A 14,985-nucleotide genomic window follows, 5' to 3' on the forward strand; every position below is an offset into this window, starting at 1 on the left:
TGAAAAAGTCATTTCATTTGCTCAGATGCTAAGAGCTGCTATGTGTTTACGATAATCAGCTTGAAGCTCTTTTCCATTAGCTGCTTAAAAATAAACATTTCAATGTTAATATCACACTGTAAGCTCTCAGATAAAAATGGGCCTTGAACTGAACATTTTCCTCTTTCAAGAAGATTAACAGAATGTATTAAAGCCATCAGATATCAAATTAGACAGCACTGCTATTTCAAAAGATTGAAAGAAAACTTCAGTCCTTGGTACCATATTGTTAACAAAGTCCTGTTAAAGTACTAACCTGTTGCTGAATGATCTTTCTTGGTTGGCAGAGTGGAAAAATGGATTGAAATAAAGAAATAATTGCATTTATTTAGCACCTTTCACAGCCAGAGGAAGCTCCAAAGAGCTTTACAGCCAATCAAATATTTTTGAAGTGGAGTCACTGCTGTAATGTAGGCAGCCAATTTTCACACAGAAAAGCACTGTGATAAAGACCAGATGATCTGTTTTTTAATGTTATTGATTGCGGGATAAATATTGGCCACGACGTGGTGGAAAACTCACCTGTTCTTTGAAGTAGTTCCATGGGAACTTTTACATCCGCCTGAGAGGGCAGACGGGGCCTAGGTTTAATCTTCTGCCCACAGCGGGGCTCCCGGCGCCAGGCCGACAAGGCGGGGGGAAGTCCCGTCTAGGCCAGATGGAGACCCCCGGAATGATTCTACACCGCCTGGCCAATTAACAGCCCAGCACCAGGATCCCCATTCCTTTAAAGACGGGATCCCGCCTCCAGGGCTGCCAGCCAGTCACAGGGCCAACAGCTCAGTAGTATCGGCAGTGCCACCGTGAATGGTGGCCACTGCCGGTACTGCAGAGGCCTTGGAACCAGGTCCAGCACCGCAGACCCAGACCTCAGGCAAGTGAGGAGGGGTTGCCGGGGCCAATCCAGAGGCCCTGGCAATGGAGGGTGGGTGTTGAGTACAGGGGGAGGGGGATACAGGGAGATGTTTTGTTTACTGGCGGGAGCCCTCCGTGGGCCAGGCGTGGCCCACGGAGGAGGGATTCCACCCCCCCACCCCTCCCTACCAGCAAGCCCTGCAGGGAGGTTGGCTCATTTTACTGGGCGACCTTCCTGCATCGTGGAGGCCCTCTGGCTTAATGCCAGAGGCGGGAGGAGAGGGGACGAGGCCCTTAAGTGGCTGTTAATAGGCATCTTAAGGGCCTCAATTGGCCTCTGGGCAGGAAGGCCATCTTCGGCCTAACCCGGCCCTGCCGCAATTTATGGGCTCCCCCCTCAGCCTCCATACCCGTCTTGTGGGGGCCCATAAAATTCAACCCAATGTGTGGCATAGAATATTGGTGTAGGAGTTCAACTGCACAATTCTGCCAGTCCCACCACTGCCAGCTTTGTTTCTGCATAGAGGTTGGTGTTCAGGAGCTTCCCCACATGGAGGGGCAATGGAAGGAACAGTCAATGCAGGGGACTGCTCTCATCCTAGCAGCTGGTATCAAACTGGTCATGGGGATGGCCTGGGAACAAATGGTCTCTTGCTTTCTTGGGTGTGGATAGCATGTGAAACATGTAAAAGTCAGAGGGAGAATAATCCCTGATACTCATGTTTCACCCGAGACTTTGTTTCAACCCTCTTTTGACATTAGAAATTTCAAAATTATGGTTGAAAAAATTTTCACAACAAAATTTGAGCAATTTCTTATACCTGTGACCAGATTGTGACATCCCAGGTTAACATACTCTCGTTATAAAATAGCAACTTTTGTGTGTCACACATACCTTCAACATTGAAAATATCTATCACAGCACCACCTACAGGAAGAACAGGTACTGCAAGTGCTTATAATGCATTTTCTATTCCCATATACCAAAGTAGGGGTAGATGGCAGGAGATAAATCCACCACAGCTTACAAGTATAATTCATTCCCTATTTCAAAGGCACAGAATCGGTCCTGATTTTTATATAAACGAAGTTTGATATTCTAATTTACATTGTTAAATCATACTATACTCTTCACACATACCCAGAGATAGGTTTCTTAAGTAAAATTCTCAATAGGAACATTCAATAAAAGTTTATTAACACCGCGACCGAGCACAACATAAAACACACTGTCTGACTCAAATGCAATCATATAGAATCATTGAATGATTACAACGCAGAAGGAGGCTATTCGGCCCATCCTGTCTGTGCCGGTTCTCTGCAAGAGCAACTCACCTAGTCCCACTCCCCTGCCTTTTCTCCAGAGCCCTGCAATTTTTTTATATAGGTCAAAAGTAAACAAATTCCCAAAAGGGAACTCAACAGTTTTATTAATGAATTAAGGGGATGCGTTTTACTCGACCCCAGGTGGTGGGATCGGAGGCAGGGGACTGGTAAAATAGCGAGGATCCACTTTGGGATGTTTCCCCATCGCCAGGGAGATTTCCCAGTGCTGAGCAGGAGATGGGCTGCCAGGCAGATCGGCTGCCAACTTCACGGAGGCAGCCAGCTGATTTGCATAATTAAAGGCCCAATTAGGGGCCATCGTCCGGGACCGCCTGCTTCATGGAGGCAGCCTCCCTGTGGCAGCCCAGGGAACCATCGGAGCCAGTGGCTCCATGGCCCAAAGATGGGGCCGTAGGCATAAAACACAACCTCCACGGCCGCAACAATCCTCTCAGAGGCGTTTCTGCCTATTGCCCTCGGCCATCCTTAATTTTACTTTTCAAATACTTTTCCAAGGGTGCCTCCGTTTTGAGGTGCTCCGAAGTTTCCTGCCTACGTTAACATCATCCACCTCTCTCAGTGACACTGCTGTGGCTTCAGAACTGCCATCCCTCTGATTGGGCCAGCAGCATCAGGAGCCCGCCTGCTGTCCTGAATTGGAAGGCAGGCCCACAGGTGGTCAATTAGGAGGCCGCCAGCGGTAAAATTACTGAGCAGGTCCTGATGCCGGCAAGTCCAGGCTCAGGATTCGATTTTCGCCCCGATGTCAGGGTCTTGAAGCCCGTGGTAAAATTCAGTCCAACATGTCTGTAACTGATTGCCTCAAATTTAATAATAACTGCACCAAACAACAAAATAGAGCACAATTCTATATATAAAACAAAGCTAGATCTCACAAAAACTTACTGCACAGTGAATGCACAAGCATCAGTATGTGTAAATAAACATATAAATCAGAAGACTCATGGTTAAGCACAAACACTAATCTAAAAGGTAACTTCTAAAAGTCCACTTAACACCAGAGGCACAATGACCAGCATTACATCTGCTGTGGCATACATCCAGAACACATCAAGTCCAATTCTAAAAGTTGCTTCAGTCACCACTAACAATAGAACAGCCACTATACACACCCACCCAACCTGCCAACACCCTCCACAAAAGAAGCATTTAAATGACGATAAGAGAAACAGGAATTATTATCAACCAAGTAGAAAAGTCGTCCACTACTTCTGCAACCTAGTAAAATATTCCATGTTTCAATGTGAAGCAATAGACAGTGACCCATTTGATCCAAGGTCAGGTGAAGCCAACCCCACCGAAAAATATTTTGAGTCACAACAAAACCAAATGCAGCTCGGAAATTTGATTGGGTGCAACAGCACAATCCCGCTGCATGATGCAATGTGCAACATCTACACAAGGCATAATTTTCAAACCCATCCCCCATCAAATAACAACAACCATCGAGACTGCTCAACAGAAATAACTGTACCTGCCGCACACAATGTGCTAACCATAAATACAATAGACAAGGAATATGTCTAAGGCATCAAAGTATTTCAATGCACACTGTTCCCAAATAACATGCTACATAAAAGACACAGTAACACCAACATTAGCATACAAAATTACCACATCAAAATGAATAATAGATATTTAAACTTTTACACAAATATTTAAAAGATAAAACAGTAAAATTAGATACAAAGAAAAGCATTTTGTGACATGCCTCAATGTCTTTAGAATATATTCAGCATATAGTATAGATGGAAAAAAAAGTACAATTCTTTGCACTAAGAGCAAGCTTAAAATTCTAGGCCTTCTTTCCATAAGAAACCCCAAAAACCTGCTCTCACCAGATGATTTTGGTGTACCCTCCACCCTCATCACAAAGTCTGTCTCTGAAGGGTATATCAACAAATGTTCAAGACATGCTTGAAAACAATTATATTTTCCCTGATAACTTCGATGGGAGTCCAGTCATTGCAAATATAATGAATCTGTGCACAAGATGTCTCAGATAGTGGTCATGATGAGTCAATTGGATTTCACTCTCAACAACACTCAGTCATTAATAAGATGTTATCATCATCTCCATTGTCAAAATCAAACACTCAGTCTACTATGTGAGTCTGGAATCAAAGTGTATTCTGCAATCATCATTCCCTATGATATCCACAAACCTCCATGGGTAAAATGATCAAATTCCAATGGAGCAGCAAAGAATGAAAGAATGTATGGCAACTTGTTTAAAAGACTCAATGAAAAGTTTAAAGAAGTTTCCAGCAATCAGCCATTTAGATACTCTTAAATGGAGTCTCATCACATGTTAGTATGTTAGTTGTAGTGCACTTGGATATCAGATTGGAACATGAGTCACACTCCAATATTTATATTAATGTGCACCATTTGGCATGAAGGAGAAAGTAGAAGTATAACAAAACCCTCATAGTTGATGTACAGATGTGCTGGTTTATATCTTCTTATTTATAATCTATAAAGACTATTACCCATATTAATTGTGTGCTATGAATATTATTCTATTTTACAGAACATCATATCCATCAGCTTTCATCAGCATGGCTCAAAAACCAGGACAGTGAGTAGGAATCCTCTCACTTTGAAAACTACATTGAGTCTTTACCTTTTTAGTTTCATGTTTTAGTGTGTTTGCATCAAAACTGAATAAAGTTATGAAGATAAGATTACAACAAATCAACAGCATCTGCCTCCATCCCCAATTCCCAATCCCACCCAATGACCATGATAACACTCCTGCCGGTTTTAGGAAGGAGACAGAACTAAACTATTCATATGAGGCCCAGTACTTAAAATGGCCCTGGCTTCACGCCAAAGAGTCTGTGGGGGCATTGCTCCCTCCTGAGACCCTGCCTGCCCCAAATAAACCTCAAGTTAAAATTGGCACTCAAAAACTGAATTTCTCAGCATTTTATCAAATTGTATACAATGGAATATGGTGACTCCTGCAAGAGCAATCTCCACAGTGGCATTGTGGCACTACACATTTCTGCTGTTTTTATCAGCAGTTCTGGATATGCCACTCCCAAGGGTGACATCCAGTGACTATACCTTTTTGCTGTGTGAAATAGAAATATTCCACACAATAGAATTCAAACTGAGGATTGTTAACATATAATACATGGCTGTAGCATCTGCAAGTGCAAATATAATTAAGTTGTGTGGGCATTTGGAGGATTGAGTGATGGTTCTGATCACCAAATCACAGGAAGAATATTTGTGCCTGTAGGAAGGTCCAGAAGCAAATAACGGACATGATCTTAGTTGTCAAAGTTTAAGTTACAAGGAAAGATCAAGTAATCTAACATTTTTCTTTGGAAAAAAGATCTTGAATTGACCTAATGGAAGGGTAAGGGATTGTCATAAAGAGAAATGATGGTCCATTTGTCAAGTGAGTTTATGGGATTGTTAAACAGCAGTTTTTTATTGCAATAACCACAAATGACGCTTTAATATTATAGCTGTAAAGTGCGTGTTGGGTGTGTAATTCTTTATTTTTAAATTTACAGAGTCTTCAGAAAGACAAGCGCAAATGAAAAGGTTAGTTTCTTCAGCTTGAAAATCTGATTGAAGTTTTAATTTCACCGTTTGTCTTGACATTGCTGCAGGACTTTTTATTTCACCATTGCCATTTGTAGTTTTGTTCTGCTGGCTACCTGTAATTCTATCATTCATCACCCAACAAGAAATTCTGGGTAATTTTAAATTTTTGCCAGTAATGTCAACTCTAGTATGGTGTTGCACAGTGACTTACAGTCTTGTATAAAATAACACTTATTTCCTTCATCAACAGCTCTCACTCTATCTGGGAAAGCGAGACTTTGTAGATCATGTCAACACTGTGGACCCAATTGGTGGGTACATTAGGGGCTATTATCTATAAATCAGATGTGATTGTGTACCGTGTGTGTGTGTGTGTTTGCGTGTGTATCCCATGCCCCTGTACAATGTTAGTAACACACAAGCAATAGCTAAGCAAATTTAGCTAAGCACTTATAAAATTCTAATAGAACAAACATTTTTCCATTCATTCCTGTTCCATGGAATTTAAAAGATTCAAGATCCCTTAATGATTCAGTAAATAAGTGCATCACCTATTAATAGAAAACTAAGAACATTCCAGGTTCAATCCTTGATTAGAGCCAGGATGGCAATAGGGGCTTCATATTTGGTATTTATTCAATTTATTCACATCTGGACCCAGGAGGGAAAGTTGGCCAGACTTCCCGATCATTGTTTTCCTATGAAGTGCATATGTGCATATATTGGATGGGCTAAGGACCGAGCTTGGCTTTGAAGACATGAGCAGTTGAATTGGCCACCAGTAATCACTGTATATTGTTATGGACAGGTGAGAAAGGTGTCTAGGGGTCTTTCGCTGTCTTCACCTGGTCTTATTGTAACAGGATATTATTTTTAAACACTGTGTTTTGATATCCCCCTTTGGTGAATGCTTGTTCACCACTTTCCAATTATAAGGCAAAAAAATGAGCACAAACAGGCTTTCTTAGGTTTAAAGGAGGACAGTGAAATTTATTAAACCCTAAACATAAACTCTGATATGGTTAACACCTACGGCTATACGACACGCCCATGCTAGCATGCACACATGATACACACATGCAAATAGGGACAGAAAAGAGCAGAAGAAAAATAAAATGGAGAGGTTTGAGGCAGTCTTTAAAGGGTATTTTTTGTTCCTGTTTCTGTGTTTCCAGCTCACCGTAGAGTCCTTGATTGTAGACAGCTCTTACTTTTCGTTGGGGCCCAGTATTCTTCTTAAACCTTGTTCACTTTTTCTCCATTGGTGTTTATATGTCTTCATTGGTGAGAGCGAGATGAAAGCAGACTGGAGAGAGGTGTTTTCAGTCCAGGAGAAAAGCAGCATTTCTGAGTTCAAATCTGTGGCAAGTTCAAAAAACCAACAGCCACTAGTCATGTGACTAAAACTGGTCTGACCACTTCTCCTGTGTGTTGGGGAAGCAAAGGCTGGGTCCCTTGTTCCAACACTGTCTGTTACTATGCAAATGTCTTTCTGGTCAGGGGCCTGCAATTTTAAGTTTTAATGTTCATGGGGCGAAATAATGCGTGCATCAGTCTTGGCAGGTGGGGGGCTTGCCTGACAATAAGCTCACATAATCATTGTGCTAAAGGGTTGCTAAAGACCCAGCTAAAGTTCTCATCTTCAAGACAGACAGGGGACTACAAGAAAAGAAAGGAAAGATTTCCAGTGGGCAGGTGAGCATGTTTCAAGTCTAACCCAGAAATCTAGACTGATGAAATGAAAATCTTCTTCATTGAATGTATGGATCATATATTAAATAAATTTAGGATAAAGTCATCCCAGTTTCCGTTAAGTGCAAGTCAATAATAAAATGGCACTAATTCCGCAATCTCAGTGCAATAAAAGTGACTGGTGTGGAAAATAATATAAGTTATATTGATTCCATAGCAGTGATCTTCTGAGGTTGGATTATAACTCACATGAGAGCCTACAATGCTGATACCTATATTGGCACTGATCAACTAGATGAACAGAGAAATATAAAGAATTCAATGTAGAGTTACATTCTACATATAATATTCCTAATCCAAGTACAATATGTTAACCAACTGTTGCGATGGCTCAATTGATAAATGCACAGCATGTGTGATATTGAACCATCTAGACCACAATGTTCCTGAGTCTGATCTCCATTCCATGTTGAGTTAGTATCAGCTGAGAGACGGTAGGTTTGCTACAATTCACGTTGGCATGCTTAGGTTGGAAGGGAGACAAAACACTGCTTTGAAACCTGCTACAAAATACACATGTGTAGATGCAGGGTGAGATAGGATCAGGCTTAGTTGTGCTGGCAATCAAGTAGACTGCACTACACTCGCACATTGAGAATGTTTAATTTTACAAGGTCCTGAGGGTCCCCAGTGCATGTGGACCCATTCGTTATTACGTGTAAATATCTTGAGAAGGTTAGACAATGGTACGGAAACAAAGGATAGTTCTTACAAGCATTTTGAGAAAATAAGTATTTTAATTTCTGTATTCCAGTGTGAGTGATAAATGGGCTAAGATACATTTTATTTTTTAAAAATTCAGTCAAAATAGCGTCCACAGAAGTACTAATCCTAATCGTAGTCAGGGTTCGTGAAGCATGTTTTTTGGTGAATAGAATGTAACCACATTGCTATTTTAGAAGTTGTGTTGACTTGTTTTTTGCAGATGGCATGTTGCTGCTTGATCCAGAGTACGTAAAGGACAGAAAAGGTAAAGCAACTGTGTTGACACATTTTCCTTTCGACATTTTGATTATTCGGCTGGCTCTGCAATTTCTCAATAAGCACACCATTGGCCTGTGCGTGACTTTTTCCCTTCTTACTCCTGAGTCCTGTTGCCACCCTCTGTTCCAGCGGAGAAATGTTGATGAGAAATGGCTACGCTCTAGTGTGATTTTGGTCAGTCACCTCCACTGCCATCAGGGCAGGTTCGAGCATGATGCCTCATTTTCATTGATGGGTAAGAAGGTGATTTAAATAATTTAATGATGGACTATTGATGCTTTTGTAGGGGGAGTAAGCCTATCCTTAACTAAAGCTCTCTTGCACTCAGGGTGACTTCTTGTGAAGAGTGCAGCTTTCTGAACTGCCATGGCATAGAATGTTAGGCAGTGTCAGCAGCCTAGCAATATATTTAATGCAATCCAAAAACTGAAGCAGACTCGTGTACCCATCATAGACCGATTCAGTGAGCAGGCTGCTGTCTGTACTGCCAGGGAGGCAAAGGTAGCAGATTTAGATTCAAATCCAGACCTCTAGCCTTTTGTCGACACAAGCTTCATTGTGAGCTTTTCACAGATTTTAATCTTCCACTTGTACTTTACTTCATGAAGTAAATGGCCTGGATTTTAACTGTCAATGGGTAACTGCCAAGAAACCATGCTTGCAAGCTAAATTCCCGGATGCCATTTACATCTCTTCAGCTGACTTCTTGCCCGTTTCAAGAAGGATGTCAGCATAAAGCAAGAGAAAATTACGACGCCTGCCAACATGTCATGGGCCTTACTCTCCAAAAGTGTGTTTCCTTTCCCTCAAAGGAAATAAAAACACTCACCTTTTCCAACCTTTTCTAGGGCTGATCCTCTGCAGTCCAGGATCCACCTGGCAGTCAGCAACAGTGGTTCCCCCACCCAGGTGTCTGTTAAGATTGTAGTCCAGTCCCAATGGTTTTTTATTCTTTCATTGGATGCAGGCATCACTGGCAAGGTCAGCATTTATTGCCCATCCCTAATTGCCCTTGGGAAGATTGTGGTGAGCTGCCTTCTTGAACCTCTGGAGTCCATCAGGAGCGGGTACTCCCACAGTGCTGTTAGGAAGGGAGTTCCAGGATTTTGACCCAGCGACAGTGAGGAAATGGCTAGAGTTCCAAGTCAGGAAGGTGTGTGGTTTGGAGTGGAACTTACAGGCGGTGGTGTTCCCAAGCATCTGCTGCCTTTTTCAATCTAGGTGGAAGGTGCTGTTGAAGCAGCCTTGGTGAGTTGCTGCAGTGCATCGTTTATATGGTACACACTGCTGCCACTGTGCGTCGGTGGTGGAGGAAGTGAATATTTAAGGTGGTGGATAGGGTGCTGATCATGCAGACTGCTTTGTCCTGGATGGTGTCAAGCTTTTTGAGTGTTGTTGGAGCCGCACTCATCCAGGCAAGTGGAGAGTGTCATCAGAACCTGATGACCATATACAAAGAAGGACCCTGTCAGCTTTGAGCAGGTGACTTGGCTACCTGATCAGGAGAAGGGATTAAAATGGCAGACGGAGAGATCCCGGGATCTCCAAGGCGGGTAAGTAACCTGGGTCAATTAATGGCCCATACACCGGATTCCACTGGCTGGACAGAGTTAAAAATTACCCAAAGTTTATTTTTAATTTTTAAGCTACTTGAGTGCATACACCTCTCTTTACTTTTCAATTCCCTTCCAGGTCAAACTTCTAGGTGGTGGGGCAGTCTGAACCTGCTCTTCGGTCAATAGTTAGCAAATGTTTCAGTGTGAAGAATCCCCTCAAATCATTGCCACAATTTTGGAAACCAAGTTTCCAACGTATAATGCCAGCAACCCAAAGGAAGGCATTGCTATCATTGTAGAAAGCATGTTGCTGTGTTCAGCAATAGAAATAATGGCTGAAAAAAAGAAAGAAGGAACTTGCTTTGATATAGAACATTCCAGAGGCTCAGGATACTTAATCATTAATGGATTCTTTTTGAAGTGTTGTTATTTGGGCAAAGTTACCCAACAAATATAACGAAAAACTCATGAATATGATGACTCGAAACTCCTGTAATCCCTTTGAAGGCAATCCAAGGCCCTTGGACCCAGTTTGAAAATGCAAACCCTAGGAACATAAGAACAGGAGGAGGCCAGTCAGCCCCTCTTAAGCCTGTTACATAGAAACAGGAGGAGGCCATTCAGCCCCTCTTGAGCCTATTACATAGAAATGGGAGGAGGCCATTCAGCCCCTCTTGAACATGTTGCACCATTTAATTAGATCATGGCCGACCTATATCAACTCCATTTATCCGCCTTGGTTTCGTAGCCACTGATACTCTTGCTTGACAAAAATCTATCAATCGGTATTTTGAAATTTTCAATCGGCCCCATCCTCAACAACGTTTTTAGGGAGACAGTTCTAGATTTCCTCTCTCTATTGTGTGAACAGGTTCTTTCAAACATCACCCCTGAATAGCCTCACTCTAATTTTAAGATTATGTCCTCTCATTCTGGGCTTCCCTACCAGAGGGAATAGTTTCTCTCTATGTAACCTATTGTTACGATCAGGTGAGGAGGGGTCACAAGGCTCCCCCTTGCCCTTCTCCTTGTTTGACCGCAAAAGAGTTTACTCCTGTGGCTGTGTTCACCACTTCAGTGAGTGTTTTACCATTTACCTTTGTTGTGATCATACAGGTTTTCTTGAGTTTAAACAAGAAACAGGTGGAAAACTAGCAGTCTTTGGAAAAAGGACAAGCTCCTGAGACTTTGAAGCAGACAGATTTTGAGTGCTAACCAGACAAGACCCTTAACACCCAACCTTCTGATTCTGAGGCAAGAGAGTACCACTGAGCCACAACTGACACAAATAGTTAATATTAACCAGCATAGCTGATATCAGAGGCTCATTGAAACGGGGAAATTAGAACTCCTTGAGTACCTGCTGGTACTCCACTGGGTCCTAAGTTTTATAAGCTGAACAGTTGTAAACCTCAGACAAGTTCACTTGCATACTTTATATTAATCCAATGGTCCCCTACCTGCTGCTGTAAAGAGCCTTGGGCCATTTTTACTACCTTAAAGGGGCTATATAAATGCAAGTTGTTACAAGTATAACTCCCTATAAACATAAATTATTCTTAATTCATTTGTTTAAAAAATTCTCTTATTTGCTGTTTACATAGCTTATGTGGTATTGACGTGTGCATTCCGATATGGACGTGAAGACTTGGACGTCATGGGCCTTAGTTTCCGAAAGGACATTTACTCTGAAACAATCCAGGTCTATCCGCCAATTGCAGACAACAAAAAGCCACTGACTCCACTGCAAGAGAGACTGGCTAACAAACTGAAAGAGAACTGCTACCCTTTCATCTTACAGGTATGACTGTAATGGTACGAAATAGTCCCTGTTGCTATTAAAACCAAGGGAAACATCAGCTCTGATAATAACTGAGGCGGGAAGAGAGTGGATGGAAGACAGGAAATCCTGAATTATGGGTATTATGTCTTCTGGTTGTTTTCTAGTTCCCATATGTTGGACATAATCACACTTTAGACTTGGGAAAGTTAGAGCTTTTGTTTTAATCATTCAGCTTTCATGGTCTGTTGAGGCCAAAACATTGTATGTTTTCAAGAAGGAGTTAGATATAGCTCTTGGGTATAAAGGGATCAAAGGATATGGGGCGAAAGCGGGAACAGGTTACTGATTTGGATGATCAGCCATGATCATAATGAATGGCAGGGCAGTCTCAAAGGGCCGAATGGCCTACTGCAGCTCCTATTTTCTATGTCTCTATGTATAGCAATGCCTTAGGCTGGTGTCTGGTTACACGTCCCATGACTCTCTAGTGCAGCCATGAATGTGGCCTCCTGGGACACTTACACATAACAATTAGTTCCTAGCACTTTACAGATTGTATAACAATATATAACATCACTCTTCCTTTAAAAACATCAAGCCCCTATATCAATATAACTGTCCCAGTCATTAACTTTTCTTTAAAGAAGATTATCAACTGACCTTTGGAAATAATATGCACAGGCGATGTTATGCTTGTTGCTCCTGGTGCTGTAGGAGTTGTGCTTGCTGTTGCTAATGTGTGTCACTTGCTGGTGATGTTGTTAATGTTGTCCCACTGGATAGTGATGTTTCTAGTGTTGTTGATGATCTTTTGTGTTTTTCCAGCTCAGGTGTAAGTCCAATATGAATTCTGTTCCTTTTCATTTAGTGACCGGTTTCGGTCTCAATGTTGTATGACCTTGGAGTCTCAGCTTCACCAACAACTTTTGCTGGGCTCCAGGTTTTCATTATTGGATCCTGTACATATACAGTTTGTCCTTTCAACAGCTCAGGTAGGGATTTAGCATGCTTGTTGAAGTGTTGCTCTCCTCTTACCTGTGCTTCAGTGAGTTGTTGTCTCACTTCCTCCTGTTCGCTTGGAGGATGTATTTTGCTTGGCAGAGTGGTCTTATATTTTCTTCCATTCAACAGCTCTGCAGGTAATTTCATGTCAGCATTGAGTGGTGTAGATTGGATGACAATAAGGTCAGGTTTGGGTATTCCTTCTTCTCTTGGAATTTCGCAAGGGTTCTTTTGACCATCTGGATGTATCTTTCTATAAAGCCGTGTCCCCGTGGGTAGTGTGGTGATGAGGTGATGGTGTTGAACCCATACTGGTCAGCAAATTCCTTAAATTCTCTGGATGTAAATAGGGTGCCAGTGTCACATATTAATCTTTCAGGAATCCCTTGCTCAGCGAACAGAACTCGTACCACTGAGATGATTGTTGTGGCTCTGTACATCTGGCATATATTGCATGTAGACACCATATTTTCAATATCTTTGTATATGCTTATCCAGTACACAGCTGATTGGCTCTGAGCTTATACTTCTCCATTCCCATGTGGCCTTCATGTATCTTTTGGAGAAGTTCTTCCTGCATTGTTTTGGGTTTGATTATTCTGGATCCAGCCAGCAGAACACCATCTTCTCGTGAGATGTCATCTCTGATAGACCAGTACTGTCATATCGCTGGCTCTGTGTGCTGTATCTTATCAGGCCATCCTGGATCACTTGCTGAGAGAGCATCTGTAACTCCTTGTCTTTGCTGGTCTCATCTCTCATTTGACTAAGTTTTGGTGGTGTTACATTCACTGGGTTATGAATCTTTATACCTAGATCTTCTATCTCATGTTTCTCCCATGACGACAACCAAGATAGTGTATCTGCCAGCACCCTTTCTCTTCCTGGCTTGTATTTCAGAGTGAAATCATAATTCTGAAGCCTCAAGAGTAACCTCTGCAGTCTTGCTGGTGCTTTACATAGATTTGTCTTGTAGATCTGCTCCATTGGATGATGGTCACTCTGCCCTATGAGCCTCTCACATCCATACATGACTTCCAAAAGTTCTCTTTCTATGTTGGCGTATCCAATCACAGCTGATGTTGGGGTTTTGGATGCGAATGCTATTGGCTTTCTTTCTTGTACCAGGGCTGCTCCTAGTCCTTTTGTGGAAGCATCTACTTGCAGAGTGACAGATTTCTTTCTGCTGTAATATGACAGACTTGGTCCCTTGCATACTACCTTTTTGAGTTAGTTGAAATTCCTGTTGTGTGACTCTGACCACTGGTACTCTGCATCTTCTTTCATCAGCTCCCGCAGGTTTGCCATGTGTTCCAACATGCGGAATAAAGGAGCTCATGTATTGGATCAAGCCAAGGAAACTTCTCAACTCTCTTTTATCTCTGGGGGCTTCAATCCCAGAGATGGCTGAGATTCTTTCAGGACTCGACCTGACTCCGCCAGGTGTGTACACCATTCCGAAGAACTGGCATTCTGTCACTTTCACAATGCATTTGTCTGCGTTTAGCTTGATCCAGCTTTCCTGGTTCTCTCCGTGACTTCATGTAAATGGTCGTCATGATCTTTTCCATCGACACCATATATCTGAATATCACCTGCTATGCCGATGGACCTTTTGCATCTCCTGTATGTCTTGCCTACCTTCTGCTGGAACACATCCTGGCTCACTTTAAGGCCAAAAGGTTGGCGCAGGAATTTGTACCATCCAAAGCGTGTGTTGAATGTTGTCAACAGCAAAGATTCCGCATTTAGCTTCATGTTCTAGTAGCCATTTCTGACATCATGCTTGCTGAAAACCTTTGCCCCTGCCAGTGCTGGTGTGATCTCTTGCAGTGTTGGAATAGGGTAGTGATCCCTCTTTATTGCTTGGTTAAAATCTTTGGGATCTAGGCAAACTCTTTGCCGTCCATTTGGCTTCTCTCTTACCATGATAGAATTTACCCAATCTGTAGGCTCTGTGACTCTGGTGATCACCTTCTTTTCTTCCATTCCTTGGAGCTCTCTTTCAAGCTTTCCTTTTAGTTCTACTGGTACTTTACCTGGGGGATGAATCACTGGTTTCATCGCTGGGTCAATAGTGATGTAATACTCAAAATCTTCAAA

The 14,985-nt window shown here is 42.2% G+C and overlaps 1 protein-coding gene across 1 annotated transcript in view; it reads left to right on the forward strand.

The window, feature by feature from the left end:
- LOC137377397 (arrestin-C-like) overlaps nucleotides 1-14,985 on the forward strand; it is an 84,459-nt gene that overhangs the window by 35,418 nt on the left and 34,056 nt on the right. Inside the window, exons 2-6 of the mRNA XM_068046977.1 lie at nucleotides 4,775-4,822; nucleotides 5,772-5,802; nucleotides 6,056-6,116; nucleotides 8,483-8,527; nucleotides 11,702-11,898. Of these exons, the coding sequence (XP_067903078.1) occupies nucleotides 4,803-4,822; nucleotides 5,772-5,802; nucleotides 6,056-6,116; nucleotides 8,483-8,527; nucleotides 11,702-11,898 (354 nt within the window). The 5' untranslated portion in view covers nucleotides 4,775-4,802. The remainder of the gene's footprint in view (nucleotides 1-4,774; nucleotides 4,823-5,771; nucleotides 5,803-6,055; nucleotides 6,117-8,482; nucleotides 8,528-11,701; nucleotides 11,899-14,985) is intronic.

The sequence above is a fragment of the Heterodontus francisci genome, chromosome 15, assembly GCF_036365525.1.
Source record: "Heterodontus francisci isolate sHetFra1 chromosome 15, sHetFra1.hap1, whole genome shotgun sequence".
NCBI lineage: Eukaryota > Metazoa > Chordata > Chondrichthyes > Heterodontiformes > Heterodontidae > Heterodontus > Heterodontus francisci.